This window comes from Phyllobates terribilis, unplaced genomic scaffold (genome assembly GCF_046119375.1).
Source record: "Phyllobates terribilis strain yellow unplaced genomic scaffold, ASM4611937v1 Scaffold_1__5_contigs__length_1240528914, whole genome shotgun sequence".
NCBI lineage: Eukaryota > Metazoa > Chordata > Amphibia > Anura > Dendrobatidae > Phyllobates > Phyllobates terribilis.
In genome coordinates this window covers 163,188,531-163,209,261 of record NW_027362761.1, presented here as the reverse complement: position 1 = coordinate 163,209,261, position 20,731 = coordinate 163,188,531, and the positions used below count along the sequence as shown (strand labels likewise).

At 42.9% G+C, this 20,731-nt stretch overlaps 1 protein-coding gene across 5 annotated transcripts in view; it reads right to left on the bottom strand.

The window, feature by feature from the left end:
- The window catches only part of RFX3 (regulatory factor X3), a 390,908-nt gene that overhangs the window by 103,790 nt on the left and 266,387 nt on the right, over nt 1-20,731 (bottom strand). For 4 of the 5 annotated variants that reach the window (XM_073669195.1, XM_073669206.1, XM_073669212.1 and 1 more), the window contains 2 exons: nt 19,397-19,655; nt 10,292-10,366 (listed from right to left, as the gene is read on the bottom strand). In XM_073669195.1, coding sequence (XP_073525296.1) covers nt 10,292-10,366; nt 19,397-19,655 — 334 coding nt within the window. The remainder of the gene's footprint in view (nt 1-10,291; nt 10,367-19,396; nt 19,656-20,731) is intronic. The other variant, XM_073669227.1, reaches the window with a different exon arrangement.

Genomic DNA, 20,731 nt, shown 5'->3' with positions numbered 1-20,731 from the left:
CACTATTTTGCGACCCAAAATCGTTTGGTAAACTTCAGATTTCATGATGCCTTGCACACAGTTAAGGCACCCAGTGCCAGAGGCAGAACAACCCCAAAACATCTTTGAACCTTCACCATATTTTACTGTAGGTACTGTGTTCTTTTCTTTGAGGCCTCATTCCATTTTTGGTAAACAGTAGATTGATGTGCTTTACCAAAAAGCTCTATCTTGGTCTCATCTGTCCATAAGACGCTTTCCCAGAAGGATTTTGGCTTACTCACATACATTTTGACAAACTGCAGTCTAGGTTTTTTATTTCTCTGTGTCATCAGTGGGGTCCTCCTGCCATAGCGTTTCATTTCATTCAAATGTTGACGGATAGTTTGCGCTGACACTGATGCACCCTGAGCCTGCAGGACAGCTTGAATTTCTTTGGAACTTTATTGGGGCCACTTATCCACTATCTGGACTATCCAGTGCTGCAACCTTTCATCAATTTTTCTCTGCCATTCATGTCTAGGGAGATTAGCTACAGTGTCATGGGTTGTAAACTTCTTGATTATATTGCGCACCATGGACAAAGGAACATCAAGATTTCTGGAGATGGACTTGTAACCTTGAGATTGTTGATATTGTTCAATAATTTTAGTTCTTAAGTCCTCAGACAGTTCTCTTCACCTCTTTCTGATCTCCATGCTTAGTGTGGCACACACAGACACACAATGCAAAGATTGACTCAACTTCTCCCCTTTTAATCCGGTTTTAGGTGTGATTTTCATATTTCCCACACCTGTTACTTGGCACAGCTGAGTTTGAACGAGTATCACATGCTTGAAACAAAGTTGTTTACCCACAATTTTGGGAAGGTGCCAACAATTTTGTGTGGCCCATTTTTGGGGTTTTGTGTGAAATTATGCCCAAGTTGCCTTTTTTTCTCTCAGTTTTTTTGTGTTGTTCCAATACAAACAAAGGAAATAAACATGTATATAACAAAACATGTGTAATTGAAATACTTTTCTGGGAGAAATACTTCATTTTCTGGAACAATTTCAAGGGTGCCAACACTTTCGGCGTCGACTGTATACTATGTAAAGCATTCTTACTTTGCACCTGCCTTTTGCACAGCATTGTATATGTCAAGGCTGATAATTTTTACAGAAATGGTGCCAAGTAGAGATGAATAAATCTTTTGAAATTCAAATTCGCCAGTTTCGCTGAATTATTCAAAAAACCTGAATTGCAGTGAATTGCAAGTACTCCAAATGCCCTAAAAAGATGAGGTCTCCTAGGACTGTATACAACGTCTTTCAAGCTCTTTAGCGCAAACACAGCCTTGATAATGTCAATGTGACCTCAACATACCTGTATATGGCTACTGGTAAATGGATAGTAACCATGCTTCACTGGTGTGCTGTCACAAGCTATCTGTAGAATTTCTTCCCTGTTTTATGGCATTTTCGCTCTATCTCAATTGGTATGAGCTGTGATATCCTTTCACTATCAATATTCTCCACAAAATGGCTGCTACATTCCCTGCTTTTATACAGGCTATTACAGATCCTGCTGATTGGGTGTGCTATACCATGTGATATGATCGCTGCAAGGCATTAAGAGGAAGTTGTGGTTCTCTGACTGTCACGCTGTCTCTGTATACTGGAGGTAGGGGGCCTAAGCTGACCCTAAGCTGGGGCCCTGACTAATCCCTCAACCTGGAGGTACTGTTAAAGGTACAGAGGTCCAGGCCGCCAGCGTAACCCCTACCTCCTGAGGATCCCTGCACCTAAGTAATCTAGTCCTGAGAAGGACCCCGATCACAACAAAAGGGGTCAAGTAATAATATGCCCACACACAGTACTTAGACGAACGAGACAGTACAAGGGAAAAACCAAAACCACCTTGCATACAAAAACTACACAACTACAACAGAGGGAACACCAACGGGAAAGGAGATAAATGATAAAGCGAGGAAGGGAAAAAACTCTCCGAATACACTTATCTCTGAAACTCCAAATACCACGATCCGCTCTGTTAGTCTGCATGAAATGCTTTCACCGACACTTCCCTAACAGACCAGCAGGCATTTGAAGGAGTCTCACTACAGCAGCATTGATTGCAGCTGGGCGAGGCTGGACCTCGTCTAGCACAGAGAGAGAGAGAATTAACTCCCTCACTGCCGAAAAACACAAAGCACCAAAAAGTCAGCTGTGAGAAGTCAGGCTGTGTAATCGTGACGATCTTCGTGGCGACACACCCGTGACAGTACCCCCCCTTCTACGAGGGGCCTCCGGACCCTCAGGGCCAGGTTTATCCGGGTGAGTCGTGTGGAAGGCCCGAACTAATCGGTCTGCGTTAATATCCGACGCAGGAACCCACATCCTCTCCTCAGGACCATACCCTTTCCAATGAACCAGGTACTGAAGGGACCGGCGATTAAAGCGTGAATCGATGACCCTCGATACCTGGAACTCCAAGTTACCCTTGACCACCACTGGAGGGGGCGGTAAAGGTGACGGTACCACCGGCGCCACATACCTCTTAAGCAACGATCTGTGGAACACGTTGTGAATTTTAAACGTAGTGGGGAGGTCAAGACGGAATGCCACCGGATTAATAATAGAACTGATTCTGTACGGCCCGATGAACCTGGGACCCAGTTTCCAGGAGGGAACCTTAAGTTTTATATTCCTGGTAGACAACCATACCCGATCATTCACTTTTAGGTCCGGACCAGACACTCTCCTCCTATCAGCCATACATTTGTATCGGTTCCCCATAGTATTCAGATTCTTCAGCACCCCTCTCCATACTGAAGCGAGTGATGAGGAAAATTGTTCCTCCTCAGGAACCCCCGAAGAGCCCCCCCTACTGAAAGTACAAAACTGGGGGTGAAAACCATATGCCCCAAAAAACGGGGACTTGCCAGTGGACTCGCTCCGCCTATTATTAAGAGCAAACTCTGCCAGAGGTAAGAAAGAAGCCCAGTCCTCCTGGTTCTCTGACACAAAACACCGGAGATATGTCTCCAAGCTCTGGTTCATACGTTCCGTCTGACCATTGGTCTGAGGATGAAAAGCCGATGAGAACGACAAATGCATACCCCGCCGTGCACAAAACGCCTTCCAGATCTTGGACACAAACTGAGACCCCCGATCAGACACCACCTCGGAGGGTACCCCGTGAAGCCTCACAATCTCCCCAATGAACACCTGCGCAAGAGTTTTAGCATTAGGGAGAGCCGGAAGAGCGATAAAATGTGCCATCTTGCTGAACCTGTCCACTACAACGAGTATGACCGTTTTACCCGAAGACGGAGGGAGGTCCGTAATAAAGTCCATAGACAGATGAGTCCAAGGACGCTCCGGGATCTTCAAAGGTAAGAGGGCCCCAGACGGACGGGTATGTGAGGTCTTAGAGCGCGCACAAACCCCACAGGACGCGACAAAAGTTACCACCTCCTTATGTAAGTTAGGCCACCAAAACCGACGCGAGAGGAGATCCACAGTTGCTCTACTCCCCGGGTGTCCTGCAAAAACTGAGTTATGGTGTGCCTCGATCACCTTTTGTCGCAACTGATCTGGAACAAACAGTCTCCCCGGAGGTCCAACAGGGGCGTCCCCCTGAGCCTCCAATACCTCCTCCTCCAGCTCAGAGCATACTGCCGAAACCACCACCCCCTCCTGAAGGATAGGAATCGGGTCGTCCGTATTCCCGGCCCCAGGGAAACTACGAGATAAGGCCTCCGCCTTTACATTTTTTGACCCAGGACGATATGTAACGACAAAATTAAACCTGGTAAAAAACAATGACCACCTAGCTTGTCTGGGATTCAGACGTTTCGCGGACTCCAGATATAGCAGGTTCTTGTGATCGGTGATGACGGTGACCGGATGGACTGCCCCCTCCAAAAAATGGCGCCACTCCTCAAAAGCTAACTTAATGGCCAAGAGTTCGATATTGCCGACATCGTAATTCCTCTCAGCGGACGACAATTTTTTAGAGAAAAAGGCGCAAGGATGCCACTTACCAGGGGACGAACCTTGTGACAATACTGCTCCCACCCCTACCTCGGAAGCGTCTACCTCTACAATGAATGGCTGTGACGCATCCGGTTGAATGAGTATGGGTGCCGAGGCAAAACATTTTTTCAAGGAGGAGAATGCTTGACAAGCCTTGTCAGACCACCTAGAAAAATGAGTCCCCTTTTTAGTCATGTCTGTGAGAGGCTTAACCATGGACGAGAAATTACGAATGAACTTCCGGTAATAATTAGCAAACCCCAGGAAACGTTGTAGTGCCTTAAGATTCTCTGGCCGATCCCACTCAAGAACTGCCCGCACTTTCCCAGGGTCCATACGAAAACCGGACGCTGAAACCAGGAAGCCTAAAAACTGGAGTTCCTGTACGGCGAACACACACTTTTCCCATTTGGCATACAGTTTATTATCCCGCAAGATCTGTAACACCTGCCTAACGTGCTCCTGATGAGACACCAGATCCGGCGAGTAAATTAAGATATCATCCAGATATATGACAACAAACTGTCCCACCAGGCGGCGAAAAATGTCATTAACAAAGTGTTGGAACACCGCCGGGGCATTAGTCAGACCGAATGGCATGACAAGGTTCTCATAATGCCCCTCCGGAGTGTTAAACGCCGTCTTCCACTCATCCCCCTCCTTCATCCTAATCAGATTGTACGCCCCCCTGAGATCCAACTTAGAGAACCATTTGGCGCCCATGATCTGATTAAAGAGATCGGGAATAAGTGGGAGCGGATACGGATCTCGGACCGTAATCCGATTAAGTTCACGGAAATCCAGGCAAGGGCGTAGGCCTCCATCTTTCTTCTTAACAAAGAAGAACCCTGCAGCCACCGGTGAAGATGAAGGTCTAATATGCCCCTTAGCCAGACTTTCTGAAATATAATCCTTCATGGCCTGCCTCTCAGGACCAGAAAGGTTATACAACCTAGCTTTAGGTAACTTGGCCTCAGGGAGCAGTTTTACAGAACAGTCATACTCGCGATGAGGAGGTAGTTCCTGACACCCTTTCTCCGAGAATACATCCTCAAAGTCCGCCAGAAATGGAGGTAAGACCCAAGGAGTAACCGCACCGATGACCGTGTTCATGCAGTTTTTATTACAGAATTTACTCCATTGGCTTATCTCTCTGGTTTGCCAATTAATAACCGGGTTATGCTTAGTTAACCAAGGAAGGCCCAACACTATAGGAGTGGGAAGACCCTCCAACACGTAGCAAGACAACAGTTCTTTATGTATCGCCCCCACTTGAAGTTTTACGTCATGCACAGCTTGCAAAAAACTTCCCTGACCGAGAGGCCTGGCATCGATCGAGAATATGGGGATGGGTTTAGCCAACTCACTCAATCGCATACCTTGAACCCGGGCAAACCGAGCATCAACCAGATTAGCCCCGGCCCCACTATCCAGAAGAACAGATATCCTCTCAGTTCTCGTACCCACCACCACCTCTGCCGGTACGAGAAACTGAGACGAACCTAGGGACGAAATACCTACTCCCAGATTGCCGTCCACCACACAACCTGGGATCAACAGTTTTCCCGACGACTCTTCACTCTGCAAGGGACGGGATGGACACCCCCCAATAAAATGTCCCTTTCTCCCGCAGAAGAAACACCTTCCTGTCTTATGGCGCACCACCGGTCCCCTCCCCCGAAATGATGTCCCTCCTAATTGCATAGGCTCCTCTGGACTGACCAGGGGAACCACCATATGAGGGGACCTTGTAGGAGGTGGAGTCATCACAGGGGGTAGAGTTATCCCGCACCTCTCCCGAAGCCGTCTGTCAACGCGAATAGCAAGGGCCATAGCGGCTTCCAGTGACGCGGGAGAGTCATACTGTGCCAACACATCCTGTAATTTGTCGGATAAACCTTGACAAAACTGGCTCCTAAGAGCCGGGTCATTCCACTGGGTGTCCGTGGCCCACCTACGGAACTCCGAACAGAATTCCTCCGCCGGACGATCTCCCTGCTGGATCCTACGTAACTTAGACTCAGCAAGGGAGATCCGATCTGGGTCATCATATACGAGTCCCAGAGCAGCGAAAAACCTATCCACTGACTGGAGAGCCGGGGAGCCCGGGGAAGAGAGAACGCCCAAGATTGTGGGTCCCCTTGTAGGAGCGAGATGACAATTCCCACCCTTTGTTCTTCACTCCCCGATGACCGAGGCCGCAGCCGAAAGTACAACTTGCATGCCTCCCGGAAAACAAAAAACTTGTCCCGCCCCCCAGTGAACCTGTCAGGGAGAGCTACTTTAGGTTCTGGTCCGGCTTGCTCCTGAGGATACAAAACCTTGGACCTAACGTCCGCCAGCTCCATGGACAAACTCTGCAACTGCCGAGCTAGACCGGCTACTGGATCCATGGTAGCTGGAGAAAAACTAAGTGGTCGGTGAAAATGTCACGCTGTCTCTGTATACTGGAGGTAGGGGGCCTAAGCTGACCCTAAGCTGGGGCCCTGACTAATCCCTCAACCTGGAGGTACTGTTAAAGGTACAGAGGTCCAGGCCGCCAGCGTAACCCCTACCTCCTGAGGATCCCTGCACCTAAGTAATCTAGTCCTGAGAAGGACCCCGATCACAACAAAAGGGGTCAAGTAATAATATGCCCACACATAGTACTTAGACGAACGAGACAGTACAAGGGAAAAACCAAAACCACCTTGCATACAAAAACTACACAACTACAACAGAGGGAACACCAACGGGAAAGGAGATAAATGATAAAGCGAGGAAGGGAAAAAACTCTCCGAATACACTTATCTCTGAAACTCCAAATACCACGATCCGCTCTGTTAGTCTGCATGAAATGCTTTCACCGACACTTCCCTAACAGACCAGCAGGCATTTGAAGGAGTCTCACTACAGCAGCATTGATTGCAGCTGGGCGAGGCTGGACCTCGTCTAGCACAGAGAGAGAGAGAATTAACTCCCTCACTGCCGAAAAACACAAAGCACCAAAAAGTCAGCTGCGAGAAGTCAGGCTGTGTAATTGTGACGATCTTCGTGGCGACACACCCGTGACACTGACTGATCCAATTTTCTGCAATGGTGGTGGTCACTTTTGGCAACTCTCGCTAAGTGAATCACAAATTATTCAAATTTGCTAGGTCTAACAAATTTCTAAAAATTTGTCATGAATTCATTTTGCATTAAATTAATTCGGTAATCTCTAGTATTAAGCATTAGGAATGTAAACATAATTCACCCATACCAAACTCTTCTATCTCATGGTGGTTCTGACAGACTTTACTTTTGGAAAAGTTGTATTAAATTTATATTAATAAAAAAACTGTATTCCTCCAGGAACTGTAAATCTTTACTGCATACTACACCCTTCAATTTGTATTTCAACTCATAATTTATTGCTTTTTAAGACTAAGTTTGTGTATTCAGGTCATTTTGTGATATAACATGGGCCTGCATCTTCCATGCAATGAAACTTATATGACCCTGTTAGACTACAACAGATGTTGCTAGGTATGTTCACACAGTCATTTCCAGATGGCTGAGTGGACAGGAGCTCAGAGGAGTGCCTTTAACTGTATAATATGGGAAGAAAATCACAGGCTCTCAGAATAAGAAGAGAGGAGAGAGGATCATTCGCTGTAGAAATCACATAGAGAAAACTTACAACTAAAAAGATAAGGCAACAAACAGCAAACATTTCTAATGTTTGAAAGTTTCCATGGAATATGAAAACTGAAAGGGTGCTGTCACATTGAGCTTATCTTTACGTTTGTATGTCCCGTCGGGGCTTGCGTCTGAACCCTCCCACAAAACGTCATTTGCACTTATGCGCCGACCATAATGATGCTGGCAGAGCAAACGTGTGCTCTGTCGTGTATCATTTTCGGGCATGTTCGCTTATTGGAGATGGACACCCTGACGCAGTGAACTACGTCTGTGTGTCCACCTTCTGTAGGCGTATACGCCCGAAAATGATGCACGTCAGAACGCACAATAGTTCTGGTGGTACCATTTTTGTCTATGGCGCCATCGGCTCACATGTCCAAATCCCGTTTTGCGGGGGGTTCGAATACAAGCCCCGACGGGACCCACGAATGTGCAGAAAAGCGCAATGTGAAAGCACCCTAATACAAAAAAAAGCTCAAAGTCAAAAGGCTTTTCAAGGTTGTCAGCGTTGACAGGTTAAAAGGGAAAAATCCTAATAAATAACCATATGACTTTGTCATGAGGCTTTTAGCATTAAAGGGGATCTGTCATCACTCCTAACATGGGCATTTTAGCAAATACTTATATTCCCAATGAAATAATTCTAGAGCATCTCTTCTTATGACTCTGTATTGTGTTGTTCCTCTGATATGAAGAAGCCAAAATCCTTCTGGGAAAGCGTCTTGTAGACAGATGAGGCCAAGATAGAGCTGTTTGGTAAAGCACCTCAATCTACTGTTTACCAAAAATGGAATGAGGCCTACAAAGAAAAGAACACAGTACCTACAGTCAAATATGGTGGAGGTTCAAAGATATTTTGGGGTTGTTTTGCTGCCTCTGGCACTGGGTGCCTTGACTGTGTGCAAGGCATCATGATATCTGAAGATTACCAAAGGATTTTGAATCACAATGTAGTGCCCAGTGTCAGAAGGCTGGGTTTGTGTCCTGGTCATGGGTCTTCTAGCAGGACAATGACCCCAAACATACTTAAAGAAGAACCCAGAAATGGATGGAAACAAAGCAATGGAGAGTTCATTGAACACCTGTAGGGAGAAGGCACACTTCAAATATGAGAGACCTGGAGCAGTTTTCAAAAGAAGAGTGGTCCAAAATTCCAGTTAAGAGGTGTAAGAAGCTTGTCAATGGTTACAGGAAGCAATTGATTGCAGTTATATTTTAAAGGGTGTGCAACCAAATATTAAGTTGAGAGTGCCAACAATTTTGGGGGTTTGCGTGAAATTATGTTCAATTTGCATTTTTCGCTTTTTTTTGTGTTGTTCCAATACACACAAAGGAAATAAACATGTGTATACAAAACATGTGTAATTGCAATAATTTTCTGGGAGAAATACTTCATTTTCTGGAACAATTTCAAGGGTGCCAACACTTTCGACCATGACTGTAGGTCTGAGATGCTAGAACTACTTTGATCTTAATGCATTATGGAGTTCAACCACACATACTTCTAATATGTTTTAGATTAATGTAAAAAAAAATCTAAATTCAAAAATTTCCAAAAACTATTTATTATTGTGAAAAAATCATAAAATCAGGCTGTAATTTTCACTTCTGAGGAACAGTTTATTAATCCAATCTTACAGCTTCAACCCACCAAAATAAACATCTATATTTTTTTTACATGTGATGTGATTCATTACATGCCACAAGTTACTATATTCAATATGTTATATCGCTATAGAATATCCCTTGGAACCTAAATTGTAAAAGAAGAAGTAAAGTTGATCCATTAATGTTAATACTTGTAGCTCCACCGACCTACTTTCCATTATCCTATGAATTGTTAATGCAACCCAATAGATCACTAGAACAAAGCAATATTCCATAATGTAAGGAGACAAAATAATGACAGTCTGACTGTCTACTAATGATGAATACAATTAGAGAGCATGCATCTCATTAGATCCAATATTATTTGTGGTGTGACATCATAAGTTACATCATATCAAAAATGCCTCATTTATCTAGTGTATAATGACAGATACCCAAGATTTATGTCAGTGGCCTTGTGATACCAGGCAGATAATTGGAAAGTCCAGGGGTTGGCATGTCAACTTGAACAGCAAATGTGTCATCTCATTTGCTGGTTTAGACTTCTATAAAAACTCATCAGTGGCTGTAGACTCTCTGCATGCTTGATATATGGGGAAAAAATGCCCTTAATAACTTCATGTATTTAATGATATTGATCGTTTCAATTTATCTTAAAGGATTTTGTGCCAATGCATAAGCAAAACTTTTAAATGTGAACGTTACCAAGTAAAGTCAGCATGAACCGTAATCTGATATACACAAAATAATAGAAAATAAGTGAACTTTTATGGTGATTTTAAAAGATGTCATGAAAGCATAGGCCCAATAAACATGATCTACCGTATATAACAGTTGCACCAAATTATAGAGAAGGATCATTAGGGTACTGAGTGGCAAGTGATGGGCACGACCATTTTTTGGTATTAATATGTCAATTAGAAAGGAACCTGTGCTTTCAAAACAAAGAGGACATAAAGGGCTGGAAAAAAAAGCTACCAAAAGGCATGCAGAAAAGAAAGGATAATAAAGGAAGGACTTACATGGCTGTTGAGAAGAGAGCTTCTGTGACTTGAAAGGCCGTCAGACTTTTGCAGTGTCTCAATCGCCATTTCAATCTGATAATAGATGTCATTGAAAACAGGCTCAAGACAAGATAGCAGTAAAAAGCAAAAGCATCATTGACAGTAACATTTTATCAAAAACATTGCTCTTTCCATATACAAAGAAACAAAAAAAAAAGAAGAAAACATGCGTTTCATTACCCCAGCACCCACCACCAAATCAAAGAAAGGAGGAGCCCCCAAAAAAAGAAATAAAACCATAACCAGGTTACATAAACGAGAAGGAGAATCAATGAGGCACTTCTAATGAAGTTCACTTTAACACAAGATTCACTTTCTGATCTTCCGGCAGATATTGTATGGACAGCCTACCCAAAATGTACCTAATACAGGTAAACATGACATGCCAGAGAATGGGGTCCTATAGTATTCTGCAAGGAATCATGCTTTCTTAAAAAAGGAAAATGGTTACGTCCCTATTAACCACAATAATATTTAATGGAATTTAATAAGGTCTGTCAACGTACTATGCTGAATTGTTTAGGAGAAGCGGAATAGTACATAGGGCATAGCTTCTCTACTTATTAGTTCCAACCACTCAAGAAAAGCATAAAAAAATACAGCGGACTGATAACTAGTAGTCAACAAGGCTCACTGCCTGCAAGAAAAGCAGATCCTCTTTTTCTAATCATAGACAGCCCTTTTAAATGGAAATAAAACCTTTGCCTAGAAGGAAATATCAAGTTTTTTGCCATCTTATTTCGTTAAAATAATTAGGGAAATTCTTGTAATTGACTAAAACAATAATTAAAATCATTTTAAAAACTTCTCAAGAAGGTCATTTTTACAATTTTACTCTTCCTGACAAACAACTCAAGATGTTCGATGTGGAGAGTGCCAAGCCAGTGTAAGGAGGCTTATAGGCCATACAATGCTCCTTTGGGAATGTAAATATACATATAGCCTCATCAGAGAGAAAAGGGACTTGAACTCTAGCGCCACCTATTGGGTTAGCAATCCTAAAAGTCACTTAGGACAAATACTTAGGATAAGAAGCCAAACCAGAAACTTTATTTGCAGACATGTGTTTCAGGGTGTTGCCCCTCATCAATGCAACACAGGAGACCTGATTTGTCTGTATGCGAGGCCTCTGACTGGGGTCTAAAGGGGAATGTTTCTGCTTGTGTAGAGTGCCAAGCCAGGGTTAAGGAGACTTATGGGCCATGCAATGCTCTAGCAAGGCTCGTTAAAAGGTCTATATTGACTTTTATTATTGCTACATCCAATAGATGGCACTAGAGTTTAAGTTCTCTTCCTCTCTGACGAGGCTATTTGCATGTGGAGATTATCTCACTCTAGACCAGGACAATGAGCTCTAATTCCAACCTATTTTAAATTATGTGCCTATTGGCAAAATCTGAGTTAAGTCAACATCCTCACACACAGCTGAGCTCTGCTTAGAAACCACTGTAAGTAGCCCAGCATCAAAGGATGAATTGGAAAGACTGTATTTGATAAATTAAATTAAGCCAAAATAATAATAGCTTAAAGGGGTTGTCCGGTACTTTTTTTTAAGTTGCCCAATGTATTCAGCATGTGGGCATAAGTATATTTGTAAATACCTTGTGTTGCAGATAATGCCTGTGAGCGGCGCTATCACTGGCCGCTCACAGGCATCACGTGACCCCCGGCTGCAGCCGGCTCTGACATCCGTTGACGTCACGACAAGTCCAGGCTGCAGCCCAGGGTCCCTCTTTCGCGTTCCACCGCGGGCTGCTGGGTTGTGGGTGGGGTTATTCCCCTGCGTCACACCCAGCATCCACCGTGTGCTCTCCCTCTCACCATTCATTGGGAAAGCGCTCGGTGGATGCTCGGTGTGACGTGGGGATTAACCCTGCCCACAACCCAGCAGCCACTGCGAGGACCCCAGCGCTGAGTCACGTCTCACTTGTCGGGCCGTCAGCACAGGGTCACGTGATGCCTGTGAGCGGCCAGTGATAGCGCCGCTCACAGGCATTATCAGCAACACAAGGTATTTACAAAAATACTTATGCCCACATGCTGAATACATTGGGCAATTTAAAAAAAGTACCGGACAACTTCTTTAATTAGTCAAATTACAAATGACAACCAGCACATGGTAACCCTTTATTTTTAGAAGCAAAACCAATCATTACCTTAAAGGATTTTTCCATTATTTCCTTAGGATAGGTCATCAATATTAGATTTATGGGGGACTGACACACCACACCCCTCCAATCAGCTTTTAACCGCTTCTGCAGGGGCCGGATGTAAACAGTGTACACAGAGGAACACCACAGCTCCATATACTGTTTATTGGCACTCTTTGTTACTGAAGATCACCGCCAATTAATTTCATTGACGTGGAAACCCCTTTAACAAAGGCATGTCAAAGTCCTTAGGCTGGATTATTAAAGGGGAATTTGAAGGGGAGTACTTTATGTTATGAAACATATAGTAAGTATGGCCAACAGATCTAATATTTCTCTGAACTATATTAGCACAATTGACATGAGAAGTAGTTACAACGTAGAGCGGAATTTGGTGGGAAGTGAGGAAAGGGCTGAGCGGTGTCTGTGAAGCATTACTAGATGATTCTCGTGTCACCTCGCCTCTGCTTACACTACTTGTGTTTTGACAGAAGAGACATGGAAGAGAAGAGGAGAGTGGGCTAAAGTAATAGGTTTCCAGACAGGTAACTCATTGAGAGTGAAAGGAAAGGGAAATAGGACAGTGTTACAGAGCATTTTTTGTAAGCTTGACAAGGCTTCGCAATGCTTAGCGGCTTGACACTAAAATGCTGCCAGTAAGGCCTTGCTCTGAATACTTTCTACTATTTTTAGCCTGGCAGAAATAATCACTTCTTCACTAGACGGTGATCATGAAACGTGCAGAAATTAGAAAGCTACTGTCAATCTCTGCTTTTTAGGTCTTGCATAAATGTATATGTATTAGAAATCATAATTTTTATAGTAAGGTCTGACAGAATGAGATGTAATTGGTTTGGAAATAATTCCATCATTGAGCCACGATTAGTCAACTTATTTCATTTGTGCTGTCTGAAAAATGACAAAACACAGATACTGATGTGGTACTCTTCTTTGGTTACTGCTAAGAGGGGTTCAACACTAATTTCAAAAGTTCACTACTATGAGCACCGGTAATGCTGTCACCTTGAGAAACATAGGACTCTCAAATATGGCTCCCGAGCATGACTCTTGAGGAGCAGTGGAGAGTGCTCATGTCGATGGAGCTACTTACAAAGAAATCATTGTAAACATCACCATTTTCATGTTCTTCTATGGGGAGAGGAACGAGATTCTAGAATGTAAGTCAGCTCACACTTCTGGGGGTGGCTTATCATCCGTGAGAAAAAAGGACATCGAGAAATTCAACATTAACCAACATTACCTACACATTAGATGGTCAACCAGTTTGGCAAAAGTTGGCAGGTTTGGCTGCATTAAGTTCAACGTGTATGGCCGCCATTACAAGAAGATATGTTTTGGCCACATAGCGAGTTTTGTCTCAGTCTATGGGTATACGCTGAGAAGTAGGCCAACTTTTTTCTAAGTTTCCTACTAACTCTTATTTTAACATAACATATACCTTCAACTTTATTGCCCTTTCATGTAGACAGGCATGAAGTGAAAAAAAGTTAATACAAATTGCATTTTCATTATTTCAAAGAAGTATATGACACAAGTCACTGTGTAGTGTAATTGTAACAACAATTGTAACAATTGTAATTGTTCTTGTATGTATACCCCTTCTTCACATGTAAAGTGCCATGGAATAAATGGCGCTATAATAATAAATAATAATAATAATAATAGTGGCCCCAATCAAAAAAAAAATGCCTATTTTAGTAAGGTTATGGACAGCTACACTGTTATAGATTACACTATTTTGAGTCTCCATAAGCTTACAATAATGGCGCTAGCACCGCACCACACATCGGTCCCTTGTTAGCCGGCTAAGGAGAAGAGCACCCACGTTATCCAGAAGAGGACCGGGGCGGCGCTGTACACCGGGGAAGACGTCAAATCGGTAAGTATTTAATGCAATGCTACATCATTACATATTGTAGGTAACTGTGAGGGCTTACGAAATAAAAATTTTGCTAAGACATGTTCTTTAATGTAGGGAGAACTAACTGTCCCACTATATTATTAGATATATTACCAGCTTGTCTGTTTCTATTAGCAACCAGCAGAATCGTACAGCTCTGGGCTATCTTATATTTTGTAGCGCAGGACCAGATAAGAAATGCAAAGTATTTACAAAGTTACTTACAGAAGTCGGCCACTTTCTCTTGTTAGTTCAGCTTTCCTCACAAACTGATGAGAACGTCTGTCCATAAAATGGCTGCTGGTGAAGGAACATGTGACCAGATCAGTCCATCAGCCTCCTCCAATAGAAAAGCAGCTTTCCCATGAGGTGTTTTACAATTGGAGGAGCTGACGGACCGGTCTAGTCACATGCTCCTCCATCAGCGGCCATTGTATGGACAGAAGTGCTGGTGAGTTTGTGAGGAAAGCTGCCATAACTGGAGGAAATGGATGATCTCTTTAATTAATACGTTTATGTAGATGTATAATAATACACTTTAAAAATAGACATTCCTTTTCAGATCTTCCTAGGCACAATTTTTTTTACATTCCTAAGACAATACTGTGGCAACTAAATATTTATTAAATTTGGCCTTAAAGGGGTTGTCCAAAACTTACAATGGACTTCATATTATATGTCCAACTATTTAGTCAAATAAGCTAACCCCTTTCTAATGCACTTTATTAAAAAAATTCCCAACCATTCACTTTCAACTCTTAATTTCTGATTGTGTTTTTTTCTTACTTACATTGATGATTCTTTTGAGTCACCCAGTATGCAATGGGTGGAAGTGACAGTATCATCTATTAAGCTGCCCCTCTTCTTCTGTCACCACTACCCCGCACCTTCAGTCCTCACTGATTCTGTCCACGCCGTCTCGTTCACAGAAATGAGATGTCATCAGGGAGTGGCGACAGAAGCAGTGTGAGTGACAGCAGTGTGGTTACAGAAGCTGCGGAGTGGTGCTGCAGTCACTCATCCTGCTTCTATCACCACCCCCTGATGATGTCTCGTTTCAATGAAGGCACTGGCGAGAACAGAAGCGGTAGGGAGATGCAGGGCAACGATGACAGAAGAAGTGTGGTGGTATGGTAGAAGCTGTGGTCACTTCTCCATCACTGCTACTGAAAAAAGATGTCATCAAGGGATGGTAGTGAAAAATGCTGTACTAAGTAACCGCAGCGGCGCTTCATTTCAGGGCAGAAAAGGAAGCAGTGGGGAGTGACAGCAGCCCCTGCCACCTAATAATGATAGAGAGGGAACGGTAAGGAATTTTTTATTGAAGTACATTAGAAAACTAGTTCGATTATTGCATTAAATAGTTAGACATATAGTATGAGATTCACGGTTAGCTTCGGACAACCCTTTTAATGTCAATAGGTGGCAAATGTGATTGCCTCAGTGAATGTAAGATTCATAATAACTTTCAAGAGCAGTCGACCTAACCTTAGACTGGTAAAATAACGGGGAAAAAAAGATGAGAACATTTTGAGCTAAACCTTGGCATAATTAGGTTCCAGGGTAATAAGTCTGCATATTTATTCAGTGATGCATTCATCTATATAGATTCTTTTTCATTATACCAACAACATGATTCATTTCATTTCACTATCAATTGGGAATGTGACCTTTTACATCCAATAATCCTTTATTTAACCTTCTGCTGTACATAAGAAAAAAAATGAAGCGCAGCATCACAGCGTGACGGGTAGCAAGCGATCGAGATCATTTGAAAATTTCGATATCATTTAATAGTATGTAGAAACTGTTCCAATTAAGCATATCTCAGGCTTAAAGGTGAGAAGCTGGAATACATAGTGATGTGAGAAAAAGTGATCAAGAATGCGTGGAAGACAGAGCCGTGTTATTGTACAAATCATAGTTGGATGAATAATTTTACTGCTCATATTATCCAATTATATCTAAACTAGTAAGAACAAACGATAATACATCAGATAAAAGTGGTGGCAGTGGTCCGGTAATTGAGCATAAAAATATACAAGTACAGAACTACATAAAGTAGAGCCAAGGGGGATATAATAGGATGTAAGACCCGTATGGGTCTTACAGGCTTAAATTGTGGGATTTCTGGCCACCTGACACTAGGATTTAGTTGAGGAATACTAAAGAACTGGTAATTTAGAAAAAAAAATAGTTTTCTGCAGTGCGGATCATTGACTGTATACATTGGCACCGGAAGGGTGGCTGCTGAACGGCCACTCTTCCTGTTAGAGGAGTAGAAGGCAGTGCCGGGCAATAGAGCACATTAAAGGGAACCTGTCACGTCCTAGCTGCCCTCTACACTGCTCCCATAGCGTTGTTAGTGATGCAATGTGCATCACTAACAAGCTTTTTCCATTAAAATTAGTGCCGCTATGATTTTATAACCTCTAATATACTTATATCCTACCTGCCTTTTCAGTCATAGGGGCGTGCTTGTCATATTCAGTCATGGGCGGGCGCAGCATTCACTCACTGCTGGTGTCGCTCATGTATTTGAATCCTGCTCCCGGAAAGCGCTGATATTGTGGGGCGCAGGCGCACTTGTAGATTTCCGACCGCCTGCGCAGTGAGGCTGTGTGATTACCAGCTTCACCGCGCATGCGCTATGACGTGCTATGTTCCCCGTGAATGCGCAGTGAAGCCGGTAATCACACAGCCTCACTGCACAGGCGGCCGGACATCTACAAGTGCACCTGCGCCCCACAATATCAGCGCTTGCCGGGAGCAGGATTCAAATACATGGCTGAATATGACAAGCACGCCCCTATGACTGAATGAGCAGGTTGGATCTAAGTATATAAAATGTTAGAAAAGCATAATAATGCCACCAATTTTAATGACAAAAGCTTGTTAGTGATGCACATTGCATCACTAACAACGCTATGGGGGCAGTGTAGAGGGCAGCTAGGGCATGACAGGTTCCCTTTAAGTGATATGTCATATGGTAATTGTGTGTACCACACCTGTATGGGCACTTCTGTAGCTGGTACATGTGTATGGGCAATTTTCTGACAGGCACATTTGTGTGGGCACTCTTGTACCAGTGACACTGCTATTTGATTAGAACTAATTAACAGACATTGGTATTTTGTTGGCAAAATATTATATTTTTTATCCAATGTTGTGTTTTAAAGGGGTTGTCCGGCCTTAGGCTAAAAGTCTACAATCACTACGTGACTGCAGACTTGTGAATCCTCACATCGCGCCCACTTGACGATCATGTGACTTCAAGTATGCATTTTGCTTCTGGCTACAACTGTACCTGGACTCACACAATATACTGCATTGAGCAAGGCTGCACCCAACTCATCGGTTGCATGACCGCGTGTATGCAAATCACATACTTGTGGTTACGTGCCCACCGGTCCTGGCAATTCCTCACAGCGCGCAGTGCACGCAATGTGAGGATTCACAAGTCTGCAGTCAAATACAATGACTGCAGACTTGTAGCCTAAGCCGGACAACCCCTTTGAACTTAAATGTGTCCTACTATTTGACCTTCACCTACAACATCTTTTATTTTATTTTTTGGAATTAAATAAAAAAAACTAGAGCACATGAGCTGACATATAGCTTCAGCCTGTCTATTGTATTGGAGACATTATTGATCATTTTTTACATGATTTTTTACATTATTAACATAAAGTCCAATGTGGATTGCGCATCCTCCTATTGACATGTTATTAAAGAACCACTCATTAAAGCAAATCTGCCATGTCAGCAATGCTCCTCTATCTCAGAGGAGAAGCATAGGGGTATAAAGTTTTTTATGACAGTATTTTCATGTAAAAAGGTTGTCTTAGGGGAACTGTCATAAGGTCAAAAGAGGGCAATTTTTTTCCGTATTTTATTCTGGAGTATTCCTTTTTTTTTAAGTCAGTCATACAGTTCTAGATATGAACCTTTTCACTCGGCGATATTTTTATGGGGCTTTTTTAGCCAAGGGATCATGGACAAAGAATCCTGTGAGCCACGCACCCTTATTAAAGACCATAAAAATTTGCACAAAATGAAAAGGCCCAGATCTTTGGAACTGTATGGTGGGTTTAAAAAGAGAACAAAAAAACACAGATTACTCAGAATAGCAGCATGAATAAAATTTAGAGCAAAATCTGACCACTTTTAACCTGGTTACGAGACCTCTTTAATGCTGCCAGAGCACATAGAAAAAGAATGTGAGCCCTACTTGCCCCACAACTCTCCCTGTATAAAAACTCAGACAAGAAAAGCTGTCAATCAGCTGCATGTGGGCGGGGCAAGAAGGACTCACAGGCTTTCTCTAGGAGTCCTGGTAGCACTGAAACATTTTTTTACAATGAAAATAATAAATCAGATAGTAGAAAACTACATATGGCTGAGATCAGCAGCTCCTCCTCTACAATTTGCTGCCTGGAATTAGCGGACATGCTAGACCTGATAGAGTTGCTTTTTGAGAAAACTGCTGATCTTCTTGCGTCCCTCATTTTTTGATTTTTATAACTACCGATTTTCTATCTTATTGTTTCCGACTAATGATCCCACATTTTCACTTCTGAGATCTATTTGCGTTATAATCAGTACTGCGTCTCCAACCCGTCACTTCTGCACATGCTTCTATATGCTCCCAATTTATCAAAGTCCCGGAAAATATTAAAGTCTTGTTAAACCTGAGCAAAATATAATGATGGTAAATTGGAAGAGAGAAACAGGCGCAGATAAATATCATCAATTTGTAACATCTCTAGCAGTATTTATTTCTTTATTTAGTGCAACGTGACAAGTAGCTCCAAGGTGACAAGCACTTGATAACAATTACCAAGGAAGAATGATGTGAGCTCATTAGCTATCAGAAGGAAACGCGTACCGAGCAAGATACAGCCGATTCTCACACTCGTAGTTGCCAAGGAGAAGGTCAATGGTCTGTTCACACCTGAATCTTTAGTAAAAGAAGTTGTAGAAAACACTTACGGTTGCGGGAGAGGCACGGCTGGTGTGACTCACAGAGTGGCCTGAGTTTTCCATGGAGTTGCCAATCAGGTAGGTTCCACCAGTGCTGCTAATGATTTGCCCTCCAGAGACCCCCATCTGAATAGCTCCAGTGCCGACCATGTTGTGAGACGAGACCACAGTTGTCACCTGCGCAGATCCACCTTGAGTGTCAAAGTAACTGCCCCCAGTGTTTTGGCTGTACATCTGAGATTCTGTGTAAGGGTATGTCGTTGTCCGGCTTAAAGAAAAAATTGAAGAAGTAATTGGTACATTTTAGGTATTTTTGTATAAATATGACAAGTAAATTAATCTCTTATTATATCATTTGTGTTTTTTTTACATGGCAGGTTGGTCTTTGGGAGAAAGAATGTATAAACTTGTGTGATTATTTGAATTAAAGGAAATCTGTCAGCAGATTTGATCATCCCCAATTGAAGTAATCTGTGTTAGTTCACTGTAATATAGATTAAATCAGAACCTTTGTTTTTTCAATCCTTTTTTTTATTCTTAGTAATCGCATTTTCAATTTTTATGTAAATGAGCCATAATTGCAGGGGGCTTGACCCTCCACTCAGTTTTCCAGCCACTCTCCCTGCCCACCATCATCTGCTGGTCACTGAATGACTGATCCCTCTTGTCTGACAAACCTGCCTTCCCCGCCGGAAATAACAAGCAAACGCCGTCATTCCCTGGAGCGGTGCATGCCCACTGATGTCCCGATTCATTTTGGAGAGTGGGCTATGGATCTCCGCATACGCCGCCCCAGGGAATGGGTGAGATCTCTGGCGGGGGAGGCAGGTGACTCAGACAAGGGTGACCTGTCATTCAGTGACCAGAGGACAGCAGTGGACAAGGACAGCCAGATAGAGTCCACAGAGGTGTGAGTGAGGGCCAAGCCCCCTGCAGTTTTGGGCTCATTTACATAAAAACAGGAAAAGCAATTACTCAGGAATGGAATAAAGGATTGAAAAAACAAAGGTACAGATTTAATCTGCATTACAGGGACCTAACACAGATCAGATCAGTTGAGGGTAAAAATACCTGCGGAGAGGTTCCTTTTAAGAAAGGGGCAAGGTCAAGGATGTAAATAAGAAACTACGAGACTATCATATAACTTGGGATACAGGATAAAATGAGGTGTCTTATTCTAGTATACTAAGAGGTAGACATTAAGCTAAGGCCTCATTCACATGTCCATTTAATCACGTAAGTGAAAAAATGGAGCCGGTTTCATAAGTGGTTTGGATCAGTGTATGTTCCATGTGTAAGTTTTTACCATCAGTGTGTCCTCCGTTTGTCCTCCGTTTGTACGTT